Source organism: Aythya fuligula, chromosome 1 (assembly GCF_009819795.1).
Source record: "Aythya fuligula isolate bAytFul2 chromosome 1, bAytFul2.pri, whole genome shotgun sequence".
In the NCBI taxonomy this organism is placed as follows: domain Eukaryota; kingdom Metazoa; phylum Chordata; class Aves; order Anseriformes; family Anatidae; genus Aythya; species Aythya fuligula.
Genome location: NC_045559.1, coordinates 117,455,797 through 117,477,971, shown reverse-complemented (window position 1 = coordinate 117,477,971; position 22,175 = coordinate 117,455,797). Strand labels below are relative to the sequence as shown.

At 36.6% G+C, this 22,175-nt stretch overlaps 2 protein-coding genes across 8 annotated transcripts in view; one reads left to right on the top strand and one right to left on the bottom strand.

The window, feature by feature from the left end:
- The window catches only part of CASK (calcium/calmodulin dependent serine protein kinase), a 213,740-nt gene that overhangs the window by 101,839 nt on the left and 89,726 nt on the right, over positions 1-22,175 (bottom strand). For all 7 annotated transcript variants that reach the window (XM_032194542.1, XM_032194549.1, XM_032194569.1 and 4 more), the window contains exons 4-5: positions 17,148-17,225; positions 14,951-15,023 (exon numbers count right to left, since the gene is read on the bottom strand). In XM_032194542.1, the coding sequence (XP_032050433.1) occupies positions 14,951-15,023; positions 17,148-17,225 (151 nt within the window). The remainder of the gene's footprint in view (positions 1-14,950; positions 15,024-17,147; positions 17,226-22,175) is intronic.
- Positions 7,496-8,535, top strand: GPR82 (G protein-coupled receptor 82). The gene has a single exon (XM_032194621.1). The coding sequence runs from the start codon at positions 7,496-7,498 to the stop codon at positions 8,477-8,479; it is 984 nt and encodes a 327-aa protein (XP_032050512.1). The 3' UTR covers positions 8,480-8,535.

Here is a 22,175-nt window from a genome sequence, read left to right as displayed (position 1 = left end):
TATTCAGAATACATTAAATAAATCAACTCTTTGGCTCAGAAATGGAAACCTGAAAGAGGGCACAATAAGTTTGTAATGCCAGTTATGGCATGGAAGAGGGGAAATGTGAAGTATGATATGCTCTTTGTCTGAGTCCTGATATTAAGAGAGCAGCAGTTAGAACAAAAACAAAACAAAAGAAACAAAAAAAACAACAAACAAACAAGTGAAACTACTTCATTTTAGATTTCCACGACTGTGTAAATTCAAGACCTTCGAGATGTTAAAGGTCTGATGGCTTTAGACTGGCTCAGAAAGAGATCTGAAACTAGACAGCACTGTCATGTAGGAAACAATGACTACTGCACCAAAAGCAAAGGCAGGTACTTTTGCTATGTTTTAATATTTATTTATTTTTTTTCCTGAAATCAGTTTTCCCAACTTCTGAGGGCAAAATGTTGGGTGCTGCAAACTGGTATTACTGAAGAGCAAACAGCCTAAAGCTCTTGAGAGGTCTGCTGAAAAATACACCATGAAATTTCAAGTGACCATGTAATTAGTCACTTCAGTAGTGTTGTACTGTTTGTTACTTCTTGTCTTAGCAACGCTACCTAAGTGGTATGAGGGCCAACTTGCAGTAATTACTTGCTAAGTAATTCAGATCACACTTTTTTTTTTTCCTCTTTTACTTCCTAGCAGCAAACACAATTGTGATGCTGTATTTATACATGTTATAACCTCAGAATAGCATGCAGGTTTCAGTGGCATTTCTGTAAGACATGATAAGCACTGCTACAAATTGCAAGACAGTCAGTTTACACCAATTTACAGATTCACTTATGTATCATAGAAAACTCTGGGATTATTCCTTCAGTTATGTTCTTCTTTCTGTAAATACACACTAACTCAACACGTTTCCATAGTACCCATATGAACTTTATTTTCCTTCTTTATTCAAAATTAGAATTACCCAAATTTCAGCCAGTAAACAAAAATGCCACCCTTTTTAACATGTAAAATGTTCATATTCTTCATTAGAAGAAATACTAATTACATATATAAAGAAAATGCATATAAAGCATACATGCCAGCTAGTCACTTTTATACTTTTTAGACTTGACAAATGTATTTATAGCTACATTCTCTTACACATATTCCTTAAAATAAATGGGAAAAATAAGCCAAGAAACAAAGCTGTTTCCCAGAAACAAGCTTGTAACTTGAACTATAAGCATATCCAAATGTACCTGGTTTGACTAACCAACTTTTGTTTCTACGCTGAAATTCACTGTTATTACCCTTTTAACCTGCAAACCATTATTTTTCACAAGGGAACGAAATTACCACTTATAACCCAACATGGAAAATTTTAATTGAACACCTTTCACAACATCAGTCAATGAAAGCATAAGAGAGAAGTGCAACTTACACCACTGATGAATAAGCAAGAGTCATTATTATTCCCCCAAATGGAAAATTCACATGTGGACACCTTAGTTTTATGCTCTCTCTGAAAGTGCATACAGAATCTGGGGGACAGGAGGGAGCTGTACACAGTACAACAGCACAAATAAAGCAGACAAAGAAAAAGAAACCACTGATAATATCCTAGCAATCCAAAATGTATTTTCAACATATTCTCTGTAGGGCTGGGAAACTTTTGCCAGCCTTTTTTTCCATGCCTTACACAAATTCCCAATTACTGAGGGTACCCTAGTGAGGGAATCCAAGAAAACAGGGAAAGCACTACAAAGCTGTTACCACTCACTGTTTAGAGATGCAATAGGTAGGAAAAATCCTTAGTACAAAAGTTGTTCACAGACATCACAAGGGTGGGAATAGCTGGGGGTAAGGGATGATGCTGCAAAAAGCCTTTACAATCAGACTCCACAGTTAGAGTGGTAAATATAGATGTAAGTACATGAATGGTAGAGAAATGTCCGATTGTGTATCACGCTACTTCAAAATGAGAAACAAAATGAGGAAGAAAAGAAAATCAGTGTTTATTTCTAAGTTTATATTTTAATGAACTGAATCAATTACTTAAAATATATCAGAAAAATATAATTTGCTACATGATGCCTTCAGAAGTTATCTTGCTTTTGTCTGTAAATGATGAGTCCCGGTTCCTTTAAGTTTGCATACAGAGGGACAGACTGCACACCTTTGATCTTATCAAAAAGCAAGGCCAGCTGCTACAGAGAACTCTCTAAGCACAGATATAAATGACCATGTGCTTTTAAAAGAAAAATATACTCCCTCTTCCTCCCACAAAAACTCCCACTAGGTAAAGATGCTAACATATGGTCAACAACACATTGAAAGCTTCATAAAAAGACTTTTGCCAAGGGGCCTGGGAATGTTGTTTATCAGCAAGGAATTCCTTTTGTAGACAAAGCTCCCCAGTTTAGAGCCAGCAGAATCTATCTATTGGTATTTGAATACCATTTTCACCTTTATTACCATATTTCAGGTTTTCATTTTTTGCTTGGTTACTTTTGCATTTCCTCAAAAGCTTAAGAACCACCTGGGAAAGCCAAAATGCTCTTACATACAAACATCTGACTTGAAAAATACAAATTACAGTATGGTAAAAAGAAAAAAAAAAACAAACACAAAACAAACAAAAAACACACAAAAACACACACACAAAAAAAACCAAAAACAACAGAGAAAGCTACCTACTTGACTACAACAATCATTAAAGTTCTCATGTTAAGAACTGATTTTGGAAGTTAAAAATAAGAATTATCATGACCAATATGCAGTCACTGCTTTTTAAAAATCAAATATTGTAAAGGAGACCTCTGGAGGCCACAAAAAGAATTTCACCAGGGGAAAAAAAAAATCAAGGTTTTTAGCATTGAAGTTCTGAAGTCTAAACATTTTAGAAGATGATTTTTATTGGCAATATCAACTTCAAGCTAAGTTTCCCAGCTTAAAGGCATTGTTTAGCTTGTGTTTTCTGTGTGTAAAACAACTACCTAGAGAGCTATGAAACACTTAACCTTGCATATTGTGACAACTAAATGATCATATGTATGGGTGCAATATAACCCAATGTCTATATCACTAAGGATGCTAGAAATACTACAAAGTAGTAGTTGCTAGAAATATGCAACTTATATTGCATGCACTTGTAACTCATCAAACAACATAAGAATACTCTTATCTATTTTGCTGAACTGCAAGGGCAGTTCTTAAGCTGATGAAAGTAAATCATTAATTAGTAGCAACAGGAGACAGTCTAACAGAGATCTAACTCAGACCCACCAAATATTTTATATCCACTGATTCAGTACAGTGCTTGATTCAAGTAAAGTAGATTTCAAAATGAACTTAGAGGACTTCACTTTGATCAGGATTTCTCACAATATAAAATACATATACTGACTTAGAGCTAAAATCCTCATCATATCAAGTCAGAAGGGCTGGACACACACCGGGTCATGCCGTCAAGGAGAGCTGATAAACAGGCAGGGAGGAACCATGGTGGTCTGCACCAACTCTCCTGATCTAGATGTCCAATTAAAAATGGATACCATGTAGTGCTTTTGTCCTAGAGTTTATGCAGTCAATAAACTTTCAATTTTAATGTTTAATTAAAAACAAATACACAAAACAAAAAACAACCCTCCAAAACCCAACAATGCAGTAAAATTAAGTACCAAAAGTCAAAGTTCTAAGCAAGCTACTTGGTAAATTATTTTTTGGAAAAGAAACATGGATTGCTCACGTAGTAGTCAAAGCATCTTAGAGACTTATCCTGGTATTAAAAGCCACCCAATAGATCAAATTCCAAGTACGTGAAATTATACTTCAAGTTAAAGGCTGCTGCATGTTTGATGTATGCTATACATTTTTTTAGGATGATTCATTCTTAGCATTCATAGTGGATCCATTTAGAGGCACCCACCTTTCTGTGCCCTATACTAGCAGTTGCCTTCCATCCATCAAGCTGCAGAGACTGAGTGCATCTCTTGGGCCTTTCATGGCACAGAGAGAGCTGGGACTGCTACAGGAGCCAAGGGTAACTGGGCTGCTGCCTTCTTCCATCCTATGAGGAGCAGCTGCTGCCAATCTACTCTATATCCTGTTGTACAGCAGGAACAGTTCTCCATCTAGGTTGTGACAGGCACAAGGAGATGAGGTTGATTGGGCTGTCTTCTACCATCTTGAGAATACAGAAGGGAGAGGCAGCAGACAAGTGGTTTGCATGCGGATCACTCTGTCATATATGGTTGTACTAAATAATAAGAGTTAGGTATGAGTTCTAAATGGCTAAACGAAATAAGTTTCCTCACTGTGAATTTCCTTGTCTTTGCAGTTTTGAGCCACAAAAAAGGTTTTCTGCAAACAGCACCAAAAGGCAACATATATTGCTTGCTGGCATATAAAATCCAGTAAGAAGTTTAAATTGTAAGTAACCATGGTTTAAGAGTGCTGAAAATATAAATAATTGAGGTGAAGAAAGTAATTGAAGACCATTATGAAGAACTTACGAGTGAATTGCATAAGAGATGCACATGGACTGTTTGAGTATCATCAAATGTATTGTAGATAAAATAAACCATTTATAGGTTAGGTGGATGGAAATAGTCCACCTAAAGAATGAGAAAGGTGCTTACAGTTTTGAACTAATTACATACTTTTGGTGTTTTTTGTTGTTGTTGCTGATAGTTTTGTTTTTCTTTTTACTTACAATATCCCATTCCTTTGTTGCCCATCTCACTAACCAGTTGCAAAATGAAGTCTGATAGACTGTAATTCACTGTATTAATCTGTTATCATACAATAGATCAGAAAAAAAAGTAGCATTATCTCTTCGCATAGCAAGAATTATGAGCACTGAATTAAAAATACTACAGGCTACTGGTAATAACCAACTGAGTAATAATAAAAAAACTGCTGACTTTGGGCAACCGCACCTTTTGGCATCTGACCACGGTTTCCCCCTAGCACATTTTCAGTATATCTATTCTTGTGTCTAAAACTGGATGGAACACCACAAAAACAAGGACTTCTAAGACTGCTTAAGAAACTATTAGATATTTAATTAATACAAGAACCTTTCTATTAAAACAAATTTTTACACAATTATATATTCAAAAGTTGAAAGAAAAGGTAAAACTAAGCTTAACGGGAACAAAAATTAAAATATGCATGCAAACTAATTACAGCATTATGAACTAATTACTAGTATTTCTCAGCAAGTTCCCCTCACTTAAATTTAATCTTAAACGAGATCAATTTTTTAGTATAAATAAAAGGCCAGAATACATGTCCATCATTTTAGAACAACAACAAAAAAATGAACAATTAAATCCATAGTAGATCACTAAAGTGGATTATTGGATTCTTACAGTGGGTGCTTATATGCGAAGCAAAGCAAACACAACGAGAACCTTAGTAAAACTGCAGAAGTTTTTTTATGGTATCTCCTCTGTTCTCATAGAGGAACTTATTTAAGGCTTTTGAAAACTCGTATCTGACGACCACAGATGTATCAGAAAGAAGGAAATTCAGAGCTAAGCGGAGTTTGACTCATCTGTGATCAACACTCTTCTTCCGGAGGAGGGAAAACATCCTTTGTAGCCTTCTGGGTGGTTTCTGTAAAACACCATTTCTTGGACACAATCTGAGTTGGTTTTCCTGAATGATTAGTAAGCCTAGAACGCATCAGCTGTTAACTGCTCCCACAGAATCCAGCATGTGACTAGACAGAAGCGATCTGTTCATTTGGTCACTGGCACGAGGATATGACATGGATACACTCTTATTACTGCAGGTGGGTTTCAGGAACAGAGTCAGCTTCATGAAAACTCTTGGAACTGAAAAACAGTTAAACTGCACTGAAAATAAGTTCTCATGCATAAAATATCAACTTTTCTTTTTCATTCTGGGAAGTGGGCAGTCTTAAAAGAGCATGACAGTAACAATTCCTCCACCCCCCAAAGGAGGAAAGAACCATATAAAGTATTTTAAGGTATTTCTGTGCCATAGCTACATGGCCAAAGGACTGTTACAATCATTCTTCCACTCTTCTGTATTTCATTCTTTTTAATTCTCTAATGGAGCTGTATCCTGACCTAACTGCAAAGACTTTTTTTTGACAGACATTTTTGGCTTGAACTTTAAAAGCCTAGCTGACTTCTGACACTGCCAAAGAAAAGTGCACTTTCTGAAAACCTACCTATGTCACAAAGACATTTTTCGTAACTCTATTTTCCAGAATTAAATATCATCCTTCTCATTGCAGCAGTGGAGATAAAAAGGACGTAAGACAAAAATTCCCTCTCTCCAAAGGAAGGTGCCTGCAGCTTGCATAGGTAAGCTTAAAAGTGCTACTTCTTTGTTTCACCAGATAAAATCTGTTGGTTCACACAAAAATGGTCATTAGATTTCTAAATAACTGAATCCAACAATTACTTTATGAATTTAACTCATTGCAATAAAATAATTTAATATAATTTGGTTCAATGACTGATGTGGGACTTAGGCAAAGATGCAACAGCTACAAAAAAACTTGGTTTAACTTGCAAGTTGTCAAACATGACCTATGGCATAATTTTTAAATATGACTTTTACAACTTCTTGTTATTTATCTATCTATCTATCATCTTGGTGTATAGGTGTTCTATCATAGTTACACAGAATATTCTTTGGTATTTGCTTATAGATATTTCAAAAAAAAATTACTCTCAACCTGTAAATTTGAAATCTGCTTTTTTTTCCATATGATTTTGTATGGAATAATAGCTAAGTTGGATACACTTCACTAAACTTGTGAACGAGAGAATCTCTCTTCACTACAGGTTAGTAAGTGAAAGGCACATTTTTATGCGCTATAATTGTACAGAACTTTAAACACCAATTAGATTTGATTTCTTACAGTCTGGAAATTGAGAATAAATTGAAGAGTGAACTTGGAAATACATCATTTTTCAGCAACTGTTTCATATGTTCTGACTAAATCATTCATGCCAAATGTGTATCTCTAAGATTAGATCTCTAAACAAAGTAACATTAGATACTGATAACAGTACAAAATAAATGCACCCAGACAGGTCCCAGAATCATGTACAGTTTAATTCTTACTTAAACAGAGGTACAGAATACTCCTCTGCATTTCTGCAATTACAGTAATGCTTTGCATTTCTTTTGCTTATTTAACTTGAAATAGTCTAGAAGTGGTTTCCAAAGTAGGTTACAGATGTTCTAGGAGATTTAGAAATACACCAAGACCACATAAATTATTGTCAGACCCTAGCTTAAACCTTCCACTTCCTCATTTATTTTATTAGATTCTATGCACATAAAATCTTTGTTTTTGACATAAGCTAACACTATTTTTCCTTCACAATTTCTTTCAAAGATAGGAAGTAGTAACACTGAAAAGCAAGAACAGTTAAAATAAGATCATAAAAAAAAAAAGATGCTAGATATACATTACAGAGGAATAATTTCTCTAATTGTGTTTCAGCTTTCACCATTTATGCAAGAAGACTCAGCATAAATGACAAATTCAACATGTGTTCTCCAGCCATCATTAGCTACTACTGTAGCTCTACCCATCATCTACTCTTTCTTATTTACAACTGGCGGTTTTGGAAATACTCTCGCTGCCTGCGTATTTTTAAGGCAAACACTCAGAAGAAGAACACAGTACATTTATCTGGTAAATCTTGTCACTGCAAATTTGCTCATATGCAGTGCTATGCCTTTCCTGGCTGCCTATTTTGCAAATGCGCATAAGTGGACATACCAATCTGGAATATGCAGGATAGCGTACCACCTTGGGACTACCATTACGCATGTCTGTATGTATGTTACAATTATAATTTTATGTACGATTGCTTTGAGTCAGTATGCAACACTGAAGAAAAATAACGATGCACAACAATCTCAAGCAGTTAAGGAGAACTTCAGAAAGCGTGTACTTAAAAAGTTCTGTCAGCCAAAATTTGCTAAATATTTTTCTATCTTTATATGGCTTATTGTAATGTGCATAACGGTAGCAACTATAATATATGATGCCCAGGAAAGGCCTAAGGAAACATTCCCCATATGTTATAACAAGAGGGTAGAAGCTGGTGAATTTACTGCAAAGATTGCAGCGTCTTTTGTTACAGCTTGTTTTTTTCTATTGTTTGTAACGGTTTCGTTGTCATACTATTCTCTTACCAGGCATCTCAGTAAAATACAAAAAACCACTTGCATTGGACAAAAACATCTGATTTACAGAACAGTGAAAAGAAACATTCTTGTGATCCAGATAATTTTAACTGTCTGCTTTCTTCCATATCATGTTTTTAGACCAATTTTTTATGTACTGCTTCTAGATGAAGACTGTTCAAGGCTAAACTATATAGTGGAAATTAAAAATTTCCTTGCTTGTCTTGCTGTTTCTAGGAGTAGTGTAGACCCAGCTATAACCCTTCTACTAGATAGAACATTAAAGAAAAGTTTGTATGATCTGTTTAAAAAATCCACACCTTAACACCACCAACATAAACCTGGTACTTTCACTGAAAAGATCCCCTGCAATGTGACATAATGTGGAAAGAATTTAGTAAAACTGAACTAACAGTAAGCTCATTTTGACTCCTATAATCAGACTTTTACATGAAATGGTAAATATTTAAATAAAATGACAACATATTACATGTATATATTTTTTAATATGATCTTGTTTGCTACATCAACATTAGCCATAATAAATCCTAAGTGTATATCCAAATGAATCCAAGTAATTCATACAATGAGCTGTGTACTGCCACTTTATCCATGCAAAGCAAAAGACAATTATGTCTGAGCTATGGACAGTGTTTTCTACCTAAATGATCAAGGAAGATGGCAGAAACCATTCTGAGACTGAAGACATAATTCTCTTCTGTAACCAATATTCCCAGGTTTTGGACATGGGCTTTCTTTATGGAAAAGAACAAAGCATAGATGTTTTCTCTGGAGTGGGGAGATCATATAACAAAGGCTTAAGGAAGCAGGCACAGAGAACTACAAAACACATTCAAGACTGACATGTGGTTTTTTGCTCACGAGTATATGGGTAGAAGGCTGATTCCTCCCTTCCCCCCACCCCTGGGAATGCATTTTTTATTCTAGCCTTCACAGGAAATCTCACAGTTAACAATTAATTAATCACTCTGCTCTGGTATTTGCTATTGTGGGCTCAGAGTGTCATTGCAATGACATTTGCAACAGGATGATTCTGAAGAAAAAGGCTGGATGATGACTGCTAACTTATAGGGGTGAAATATCCACATAGGAAGACAACTCTGGTGGCCTAGGATTCAGTGTTTGAGACAAATTGGTTTTATATGTGCACTGTAGCCTGGTCAGGAACTTTTTTTTCTCAGAGAACTATCCATGGCAGCTATGTGTACTAGCTGAGGCACTGGCTTCCTTATTGGTGCATAGGCTTTGAGTACTCAGAACACTGTACTGTGCTGCTTTCACCTAGGATAGAGTTAACTTTCTTAAATAGTATCTGGTATGGTGGTGGGTTTGGATTTGTGATTAAAATAATGTTGACAACACACCAAGTGTTTCAGTTGCAGAGCAGCTCTTGCACAGAGCCAAGGCCTTTTCTGCTTTTTGTGCTGCTCTGCCAGCGAGGAGGAGGCTGGGGGTGCCCAAGGAGCTGGGAGGGGACACAGCCAGGACAGCTGCCCCAAACTGGCCAGAGGGATATCCCATCCCATGTGGCATCATGCTTAACAGTCGAACTGGGAGGGAGCTGGAGGAGCTGCCACCGCTCAAGGACTGGCTGGGCATCAGTCAGCAGGTTTGAACAACTGCATTACACATCACTTAAAAAATAAAATAAAATTATTCTCCCCTATTACTCCCCCCTTATTGAACGGTCTTTTTTATCAACCCATGAGTACTTGCACTTTTAACTGCTTTGGGAGTAAATAAACAAACACAGAATTTCCATACTCCTAGTCTAATCCTGTGAGGCAATTTCTATGGTCTATTTAGAAAGGCATACATGCTTATTATTTACTGGTATACAAAATACATGCAATAATGAGCATTTAAAGAGCATTTAAAGATGATGAACTGTACAGAAGGAGTGCAAAACAGGAATGGTTTTGATTTTTTTTTTTTTTTGGATGTAGAAGTTAGACTACCATGATGACTTATCTAGGTTTTTCAGTTATTTTTAACAATTTCTGTAGAAGACACTTCAGATTACATAATCCTTATCCCTTGTACAGTCTTCTCTGCAGCTGAGATCAAGATGAGTTGACCACTGAGTGCAGAAAGAGCAGAAAGTGTTACTGAATACTAGCTGTTGTGAGAAGTTCGATCACCCACGCAAAGCTGAAAAATCACTCACTCCAAACTATCCTACCCTGAGCTCTGTAACAGGAACACTAAACTGACCCCAAATTAGCATACACAAAATATCAGACCTTCTCTCGAAGACACCCCAAGAATTTATATCATTGGACACCTGCTTTGTATTCTGCAGAAGTACAATAAAGAGGCAAGTGAAAAAGAGAGAATCACAGGAATGTAGTATTTTATTAATATAACATTACTTGTAAGAACAGAATTAATTGTTTCTTTAACACCATTCCCATAGCATGTTTAGCAGATGACTTAGAGAAAAACCTCAAGCAGGCAGCTTCAGGGTCTAACTCTTCAAAATGCTGTAGGAAACAGTTCTTGAGCAAAAGAATTTGGTTTGTGTGGGTGCGTGTTGCACTACACAACTGATGGCAAGATGCCCCAGTTCAGGTCTCAACTAAGCAGTTTAAGTCTGCGTGAGAGCACAGTGTTGCTTAGATTACCGTGTTTTGATCAGTGGTGGCTATGTCTGCATGAGCAAAACAGTCTACTGTCAATGGACTTTTATTTTTTGCACAGGCCCCTAAGAACCTGCAACTTCCGTCCTTCCTTAAATACATTCTTACAGTGAATGCACTTCTCAGGCTATCTCAGCAGGGCGCCTGAAGATATAATTCTCAGTACAGAGTTATTTTGTGGCTTAAGTAACTCTTCTCTGCTTTTCTAGTCACAGTCACTTGTTCTCTAGTGCTGATGTTACCAAAAAGGCCAGAAAATGGAACTACTAAGCAAACGTAACTTTGTGGTAGATTAGTAGTAAGAGCCCATTCCACCAATTCTACACACTACCAAAAAATGATACATACTTTTAATTTTTTCCTATGGACCCTGTTTAAGATGGCGTCTCCTTTACATTTCTGAATTGCATCAAAGTCAATTTATCTTATTTTAAACAGTAGAAAAGCTTTTGTGCAGTACAGGCAATATGAGAAACTGCAAATTGAGTAATACATTGGTCTAGCATTTGATAGAATAGTTCTCGGAGGAAAACCCCTCCAAAAAAAGAAAGGCATGAGGGAAAGGCAGAGAAGTACTTCAGCAAAACACAGCTCGTGCTAAACTTCATGCAATGCTTAGACATCCTGGTGGTAACTCAGAAATTAGTAGGTGACTTGTGAATTATATAATCATAAAGAAAATAATTCATTTCCATAGCAAGGAATACAAAATCCTAGAACAAACATGCACAATAGGCACTTTGCAAAGCAGTTTAAAAGACAACAAGTGTCTGCCTCCTTTCTGGTTAACCCATTCATATGTGCTGCTTGGGTGGCCAGCTCATCAATCAGAAGATCCTCCTTTTCTGAATGGCTGGGTAAGTGACCAGAATAAATAAACTTCCTGAGAAGTTACCCTCTGTGTAGCTGTTGAGCTCTGCAGCAGGCCAAGCAGTATAAATTCTCAGCAAGCAGCACTTCTCAGCAAAACTGCTCCTGAAAACCCAGCAGCCAGATAGCAGTGTGCTAGGAAAAGGGCAAACAAAGAAAGGGCGACTCTGAGATAGGAAGCACGTGTACAGAAAGAGACATACTCATGGGGAAAAAGAACACAGTTGGAAGAAATACTGAGGAAAAATATTGTGTATTTTATTCTTGGAGCCCCATAGCTTCTGCACTGAATTGTTGGAAACTAGTATTCATACCTACTGAGAGATCCATAATAAAAATATTGGAGGTCCGACAATAAACTTGCCTGATTTCAGCGTACCAATGGTTTTACCGATCCTACATACATAGACAAGCACTCAAACTACATGTAAATCACATAACATAGCGGGAGCATTTGATGTGAATCATATTCAGCTACTTATAACAAACCTGCCCCTTTTTAAAATTGTAATTATTAAAATAATTGTACAGCATAGAACTTCAGTCCATTGATCAGTGATATCCCTTGTAAATAGAAGTTAGAGATTTACTATTTATTTTTCGTTTTCTTGAAGAAAGTTTCCAATCATAATTAGTGTGCAATATTGACAGCTCAAGAGAAAGTGTCTGACTTCAGTGACAAATGGTGCTCAAACTCTTGCATGTATTTTATCATGAAAAAAGACAGGCATCTCACTTCACAGGTGCATTCCTCCCATTCCACTTTTTTGTTCTTTTGCATAAAGATAATTCTGTATCCAAACAATTATATAGTAATATTTTGTATTGAAAAAAAACCAACACCATTTCAACATGGTTACTTTCTGTAGCCATCTTTTGGGTGTTTCTGTATCAAGGTTCTGAAAGAATAAAAGGAATGGCTGAGTCCTATTTCACCAGGTTGGCACAACATGAATACATGCCATAGTAAGAGAAAAAGTCCTTGAGATTCTTGGTTCTGATACATAGCTGTCTTGTGTTTTCCACCCTTCTGCATTTGAATTTTCTGCTTTACTTATATATGATGCAACTTCAAAGCAGTGAAAGAATGCAGGAACACATGATCTGAAGGGGAAGCAAAGGTCACGGATTACAAAGGCTTTAAGTTACACTAGAGGGGGACAAATGATACAAGGAAACTCAAGAAATTCCTGGTCTCACAGAGAAAGATGATTAAGAAAACTACAGGAAGGAAATTAAGGTAATCAAAGTCCACCTTGTGAAAGTTTTCATGTTTTGATTCTGGTGAAGGAGGTGAGGTTGGAACATATGTGAGTTTATCAAAGGCTGCAATTGGCTTTGGTAGATCTTGTCACTTACAAAAGACAGGTGAAGTTTCTGTCATCAGACCACAGCAGAGTGAAGTATTCCTAACCTAACTCCTCCTAATCCCTCGAGAGCTAAGTGAGAACAAAAATGCCCCAAAGACACCTAATTCTAACAACAGGGACAACAAGGTACAAATTTTCTGGTGCATCAGATCTGCTAAATGCAGAATGCCTTTTTTAAACTGCAAAAGATGCTTTCATTCACAGCAAAGAGGAAGAAAATGCAGAATGATTACGTCAACATAACAGATTTTTATTTGTTCACTTTCATTCACTCAGACAACTTGGAAATTATTCATTTGCCCTACTTCCTTTCAAAACACTGTCTACAGTGACATCTAGAGCTGAGATATTACAGTTAACTTAATATTGCATGCCCAAGCTTTGTAGTTATAGTACTTTTGCACAGCTTTTGCTAGGATTAAACATTGTTTAACATGGTTTAGCATAATTTAGACAACAGATTAAAAAACTCTTACTCAATCATGTAACTGAACAACTCTACTTCTAAGGATGGCATTTAATAAAAACAGCGATTTTCAAGTTTTTAGAATATGGACAAGCTGTACAATACACTCACATTTTACAGCTTTAACAGCTTTCATATTTAATTTCAAGGAATGAGGCCCTTGAAATTAAAATATGTTTTGTACAAACATGTTCCAAGAAGAACCCATACAGCTTTCAGGAAGGCAAAGCAACATAAAGACAGTGTCCATACTAAAATTCTCATGTGGTACCAAACCGAAACAACAAGAACAATACAGAATCTTCACAACAGAACACAATCAGATATTCTACCAGCAATTAGGAGGACATCTTTGGAATTTGCTGTAAGAAATGACTTTTAGAATATCAAACTTAAAAAATAAAATAAAACAAAATCCTATTAAATAGAATAATTTCCCTGGTTGTCGAGGGTAAGGAAAAAGAGACCGGTGAAAGGTCTGCAATGTCTGTGCATGCAAGACCAAATGTGTGTTTAAGTAAAAAAGTTCTGTGTCCATACTCTTTTCCCTCACAGATCACCCTGTAAGTGTTTGAAACACAGCACACCCTCTCCCAACCTGCTTTATTCACTAGAACACAAGATTCACTTTACAAACCGCACCATCAGAGCTCATTACAACTTTCATTAATTCCTATAGCATTTGACACCGTTTAGATAAAAACAAACCCTTAGAGAAGACAACTTGGAACAGTTACCTAAGACAATGAAATTAAAAAAGAATATGTATTCAAATTGAAGAGAGACAAAAACATTTGGGTTAAAACTTCCAATTACTTACACTACAGTACTTTGATATAAGCTAGTTCCACAAATAAACACAGAATTTCACCAACTCAAAACCGGAATGTATATACATTGTTTTTAAAGACCATATTACTCCTCCGAAACTTTTTCATAGTAGAAAAGTTTTCATAGTAATAAATGTTCAAGACTGTTTGCAAAAAGTTGATAGTGCCACAATATTGTTGCATTTAAGAATGCACGTCTTGAGTTTTACTCTAAGTGAATACTATCATTGTGCTGTCAAAATGATGTAATTAATCTACTAATTCCGGTTTAATTTATGCAATTAATTTATACACACCTTTTCCTAACAAGAAAATAAATACAAGCAGCTTTTATATGAATATTCAAGAACTAGAAATCAAACTGACTTTTAAAGTAATTTGCAATCAAATGCATAGCTAATTAGTGAATAAAGACTTCCTTAATGTTCTATATTGATGGAATTAGAGACATTTTAATTTCATGACACAGTAAAAGTAAACACATGCTCTGCAAATAACTTCCTTTTGTACAGCTCCCCCCTTCTTCTAAGTTGCAAAAATAATCAAAATGTAACAGTTTGCATTAATGCAGTGAGGGAAAAAAAAACACCCATACCTTACCTTCACATCTCTGTGAATTATATTATTATCATGACAGTAACGTAGAGCTTCCAATATCTGTCTCATGTAATGACTGTAAAAACAAAGACATCATACATGACAAACCTGCAGGAAAAATTATTATACAGGTATAACAAACTAACTTTAAAGAGTCTAGCCATATAAAAATAATCAACCAACTTAACTATATACAGAATTTAGTAGAAAGTATGTTTAATGAATAATACAATCTAAAGTTGGAGGATTTTTCTGATTGAAGCCAAGTGACAAATGAGGAAAGAAAAATATGCATTTTCAATTACATACAGATTTCAAATGTTCAACAATTGTGTTTCAGATGAAGGATTCAAGATCCTTTTTTTTTTTTTTTTTTAAATAACAAAACCTTGAAAGGAAAAAAAGTGGTATCAGTGCCTGATTTGAAAGAGATGGAAGCAAGATCTGAACTTGCCTGATGCGGACTGAAGACTACCTTTTTTTTTTCCCCTGGAAGGGAGACTGAACTTTGAAGAAGGTTGCTCAGAGGTTGTCAACTCTCTATCCTTGGAGATATTCATAACCCAACTGGACATGACCCAGAGCTACCCACTCTAGTTGACCTTGAGTTTAGCAGAGTGGCTGAAGTGGATAATCTCCAGAGGTCCCTTCCAACCCCAAGTCTGTGATCAGATTGTTTTTAGGATGTAAAAGATTTCAATAACACATTTTATATGCTTGGTGTAAAAACCAGAAACCTTCTTCCTTTTTGACTCTCTGAAAAAGTTAAACATGACGTCTGACTTGATGTTAATTTGTTGTGTACGTATTTCATAAAATCATGTTCATGTTCTTTTGCATGCAGTACATTTCTAGGGTACTTATAAGTTCTGAATCATTTTGGTGATACTTATCATGCTATATCTCATCAATGACCTTGAGGAAACAGAATACATCCTCACCAACTTTTTGAATGACATCAAACTCTGTGCAGTATGCACACTGAGGGCAGAGCTGCCCTTAGAAGGACTAAGGCTAGAGGAAAGGGCCAACAGAAACCTTATAGAATTCAACTAGGACAAATTCAACATATTGCACTTGGGACAGACTAACCACTTCAAAGGTACATGCTGGATACAGGCTGCAAGTGTATTGGTTGAGTAGCAGCTCTGCTGGAAAGGGTTGATAAATGGTTGATAGTAGAATTTATGCGAGTCAGTAGTGTGCCCTGGCGCACTATCATCTTGATAGGCCCACAGCATCTTGAGCTAACTCAGCAGGAGCATAACAAACTCTTCAAGGGATGCTGATAAACTTGAGTGAGTTCAGCGCACACCAAAATGCACACAGGGTTACACATACCCTATGACAAGAGGCTGAGGGGAAGCAAACGTTTAGACTGGAGAAGGGGAAACTTAGGAGAGGACCTTGCAACAGTATTTCCATACCTAAGAGCAGCTATGGAGATGATGGAGCCAAGTCCATAACTGAGCCACACTGGTAATAAATTGAAACAAGGTAGGTTCCAGCTGGTTACAAGAACACATTTTTCCCCAGGAACATTACACACACAAAGCATCAAGTTGCCCAGGGAGGCTGCAGAATCTCTATCCTTGAAGGCTTTCTAGAACCAGCTGGACAAAGTCCTGAGCAACATGATTCAAATGCAACGCTGACCCTGCCTTCAGCAGGAAGTTTAAATAGAGACCTCTTCCAGCCTGACTCCTATGATGCTAAATATCTACGGTGACTAGAAAAGCAAACACAGAAACTAATGAGGTTTGAGCTTAATTTTCATGCCATTAGGACATGGTGTTTTGCTGTCCTTGTGCAATTTGATACTCCTTGATCTTAGTTCATTTGGTAAGTGAGAAGCTCAAGTGACTTTATATATAAAGTGATATATAAAAAGGAAGAAGAAATGAGTCCAACTAGTACAGCCAATAAGTCACCTAATGCCATCATATGAGATCCCAAAGCGAAAAGACAGAGAATATTGGATGTGAAATACTATTTTATTCAATAATCTCATCCAAATACACAATCAGTAAATGACAAAATGCTCAGAAAGTCTTTTATTACACTAATTATTGCAATAAACATTCAGATTTGGAAACATAAATATTTACAGTATTTCTACTTTTAGCTACCAGACTGTGCAACAATATAGTCCTTTCTCTTCCATTCATGCTGTGGGAATAATTAAAATTAGAATACATACCTGGCTACAGCCTCGCTGTACACAAATCCAGCATCTGCTCTCTTCACAATTTCGAAACACAGATCTGCTCCATCCATACTGCAGGTAGAAAGAGGAAAAAAAAACGCTTAAGACAGATAACTAAAATGAATTACATAAAACTGCTCCAAAAAGTCTATTTATTCTACTTATGTAAATCTTATATAAAACACCCTGGATACACATACAATGCATTATTGAATAAAATGGCATTTAACATGATATGGCTTGCAACAGGTTAACCTTTTCACATCCCTCTTGTCTGTCAAATGCTTTATTAACAAAACCAAACACTTTTTCTATTGCTTAAACAGCTCATTGAACAAGGTGGGTGAGACAGGAGAAGGCCAATGCCCTGTACAAAGCAGCTCTGGAAGTTAACAATTAAAGCATGATATTAAGTGCACTCCTAAAAGCATCACAAATGTGACTCTAAAAGATTGTAGTTACACAAATTCTTACTGAAACTGTATTTAAAATGGTGACTTTCAAAAATACTCTGAAACTGTAGTATAATCTTCCCAGTTAGCATTCTTGTAAGGATAAATAAGGAGACCAGAACACATTGTATACCTTACAGCCTCCCTGAAAGCACCTGAAAACTGTGACACCACACATACTATATTACTAGCTCTGGTAACTGCCTGTACTCTTTCTGATAAACTGATTTCCTACAATGGGTAGGGATAACATGCAGATTCAGGTATACTATTTTCATAGTCCTTAGACTGAAATTAGACTACCATTTCTCTAAAACCAAAGCAGCTTGATGTAGCATAAACTGTCCTCCTTTTCTTCTCCCTGTACATAATGTAGAATAGATTTATATCTTAGAATGTTCAATGCTTGATGATGGGAAGGAAAGAGTAAAAAGAGTTAACACACAATAGAATCATATGTAGTTTACATCTAACATGGCACTTGCAGAAACGTCAAACGTAACATCTGTCAGTGTCAGTCTTCACACTTTTTATTTTTCCTCTCTACCAAAGACTCAAGGGAAAAAAAAAAAAAAAGAAAGAAAAGGAATTCACAGGGCATCTAGAAAGCTGTCATCACCAAGGCTCTTTCTGTAAGCTTTCCAGAATGTCAGCATACAATAAATTTTGCTTTTTTATACACCTGTAGCAAGTGTAGTTTAAGGAGACACAAGCAATGTGCAAAAGCTTGAATTCCCAAATAGCTACAAAATATATCCCCATGCAAAATACACTATTGTGTAGATAGAGTACTGGCAACTCTAAGAGAGACTGGTGACCAAATGAAATGCATATTCATTTAAGTTGGAGGAAAAAAATTCCTGGCCAGTTAGTTCAGCACCTGATATAGAATCACAGAACCAGAGTGTTTTGGCTTGTAAAGGCCCTTTAAAGGCCACCTGGATCCACCCCCCTGCCATGGGCAGGGACACCTCCCACTGACCAGGCTGCCCAAAGCCCCATCCACCCTGGCCTTGAGCACCTCCAGGGATGGGGCACCCACAGCTTCTCTGGGCAGCCTATTCCTGTGCCTCACTGCCCTCTGAGTAAAGAATTTCCTCCTAACCTCTAATCTAAGCCTACCCTCTCTGAGTTTAAAGCCACTACTTCTTGTCCTATCCCTATACCCCTTGTCAAAGAGCCCTCCCACCTGCTTTCCTGCAGGCCCCCTTTAGGTACTGTCAGGCCACTGTAAGGTCTCCCCAGAGCCTTAGGCTGAACAACCCCAACTCCCTCAGTCTCTCCTCATAGCTCCAGCCCTCTGAGCATCTTCCTAGATAACAGACTCCACACATCGATTACCAATGACTGCGCATTGCTGCATCAATATATTCCTCCTTATTTTTTTTTTTCCTAAGCAGTTTTTCCTGTCTTTCTCCATTTCATAAAGCTTATCTGTATACATAGCTAAATATTACTCAGACAACACACTGTGTTGTGCTATACATGGCACCTCACAGCAGCAACAAGGCGAGGTTCAATGAGGACAACATAAATCTGGATTTAGCTAGCTCACTGAAAATAAACACCCCATATCAGCTTCCTTTTTAACCCTTCCTCCCAACAATTCAACTAATTGGGAAATGAAACTGAAACCTGAGCAATAAAAAACATACGAAGTGTACAATTAACTACTAAAATTAGTAGCTGTGATTCTAATAAAGCAGCAGAATCTAATTTCACTCCAAATTGCTATGAACTACAGATGATTAAAGATCCAGAGGCACACAAGGTTGTTAGCAGTATCAATAGTTCCTGAGACACTGAGTCTACAGTCTCATTCCTTTATCCTGGCTTTTCTTTTAAACAAGGTGCTTATAATTAGAATGGTCTTTTAACATGTATTTCTACTTCCCACGTATACATACTGGCATGCTTCATTAAATTATTTAAATTTTTTAAACAGGAAGTGGCAGTTTGAATTTTTTTCACAAACATTTTTCAATTAATTTAAATTATAGTTACAGTAAAAATGGCTAGAGGCCATCAGTGGTAATATTTCAAAGTTTTATTCCATGAGATGATGATTGGTTGCACACTGGAACAGGCTCCCCAGGGAAGTGGTCACTGCACCGAGCCTGTCTGAATTTAAGAAGAGATTGGACTGTGCACTTAGGCACATGGTCTGAACTTTTGGGTAGACCTGTGCGGTGTCAAGAGTTGGACTTGATGATCCTTAAGGGTCCCTTCCAACTCAGGATATTCTATGATTCTATGATTCTATGAACTCAAAGCACAAACATGCTCCATGCCCAAGCAGGGCCACCCAGCGCAGGCTGCCCAGGGCCATGCCCAGGCAGCTTCTGGAGGTCCCCAAGGAGGAGCCCCCACAGCTCTCTGGGCAGCCTGTGCCAGGGCTCCTCACCCGCACAGCACAGAAGTGCTGCCTGCTGCTCAGAGGGAGCCTCCTGGGCTCCACTTTGTGCCTACTGCCTCTTGTCCTGGCACTGGGCACCACTGACAAGGATATGGCCCCCAGATTCTATCAATTCAGAAACTGAAAGGCACATGTCATGCAAGAGCATTAAAGTTTTGTGATACAGATGAAATGAAAATTCAAGGATGGATGCCTTAAGGCATTATCAAGGATTATCAGCATTAGGCATGTAAAAACTGAAACAAAGTAAAATAAAAATTAAATGAATTAAATTGAAGCCTATTAAACTAAACACACAAAGATATATATATATATATATATATACATTTAGCATATGTGTGTGTATATATATATATATATATATATATACAAACGCATGCTAGAGACAGAAGCTGAAGATGCAAAAAGTTGGTAAAGTGATCAAGTTACAGCACACAATCTGAGAGAGAATCAGCCGGTACCAGTAGAGGGCACTCAGGAAACTAAAAAAAACGACTTGGTGATTGGTACTTAGCTGACAGGACCAGCTAAAGCAATTCTGAACAGTGACTTAACAGACATCTTCCCAGAACAGCACATCTGAATTGTTTCAGGTATCAGTAGCAACTATGTCCCTCGATTTCCCATACCTCACTTTCGAGTTTTCCATTGTTTTAGCAGAAGTGTGCCTAGGTTTCAGCCCTTTGCATAATTGTTTCTTTCCATAGCTCTGGTCAGTGGTATACTATTCACCTTCTATGCTTTTCTACTGTTCTACCCAAATGTAACGAGGAGTTTTTTTTTTTTTTTTTTAAACCCTGCAGGCAGCTAAGAGATGCATTTCAGTGCTCTTCATAAACTTGTTCCAGTTAGAGTGACAAATAACAAATCACTCACTGAGTAATACTCAATTCATATACATGTATTGTAGTATGGATGATGAGCTGAGGAGGAGTAAGTAATTTTAAATAGGTATTCTTTGACACTAATGTTTTCATAGCAGTGGTCCAACCTGATTACTAAGCAGCAGTAAAGAAAGAACATATGCATCCTTAAAAAAAACACTGATTTTGCTGTTGGTATTAATATAAAAAAAATACTCTACCTTACCTGAAGTCTAATTTAATCCAGACTCCAATCTAATGTGAAAATCTCCATATGTTAGCCAGTATCAGGAGGCCATGCAAAAGCACTTTACAGCAATACTGTGTGAATTATTTCAGGCTTATGTAAATTCTTAAAAATAAAATTTTATGATTTAACATTTTACATTGGCTTCTATGAGTTAATTTTGCTTAAAAGTGGGTCTTCTTAAGTTTTTTATTAAAATACTGCAACTTAAAAAAAATCAATAGACTGTGATAATTAAAGTTATAAAATAAAATAAATGCAGAAATTTCAATGCATCAATGTTTTGAAATGCACTGAATTTTCAGTTTCTCTGACACGTTTTGGTATTTATTAGAAAGAGCCAAAATTCCATCCAAGATAAAAATCCTCTGATTTTCAAGTCTTGCCTTGTCACCAGGGAAATCCTCAAAGATTGTTCTTCTATCATCAAAACTAATGAACTCTGGTTTTCTATTAACTCCTGTCCATCAAATGAATGAGAAAAAATATTAAGCAAGGTAAGATGAAAATCTGATATAGCAGGTAAGATGAAAACCTGATATAGCTTTCCTCAACCGTAAGCTATCTAAATTCTCCTATCACTTTGACTGTAATCCATCACTACTTCAAAGGCCATCAGATATGAAAAGAGAAACAGCATACTCAGACCAGGTAACTGCTTAAATAAATCTACAACATATAGAATATATATAACAAATTGCTAATTGACAAAAAACCTCTCCCAGTACAAACTCAGTGAAAATGTGAGTTTTATGTCTTTATATCATAAAACTCACATTTGTCAATATGTCTTTAGGTCACAAAATTTGTTGCTCAGGATATTTAATACTTGTTGGAATTTCATTGCCTTAAGGTATTTAAAATTACAGTTGGTCACTTTGGGCTCCCTTTTCAGTCCAGAAGGAAAACCTGCACATACAGAGATGCCTCAGATTTAGATTTTAATTTTTAAACAACTAGAGTTAGGGCAGAAAGAAATTCTAGTTTAATGACTTAGATAAGTGTACTGTAAACTTTCCAAGTGCATTTGAAAATATTTAATTT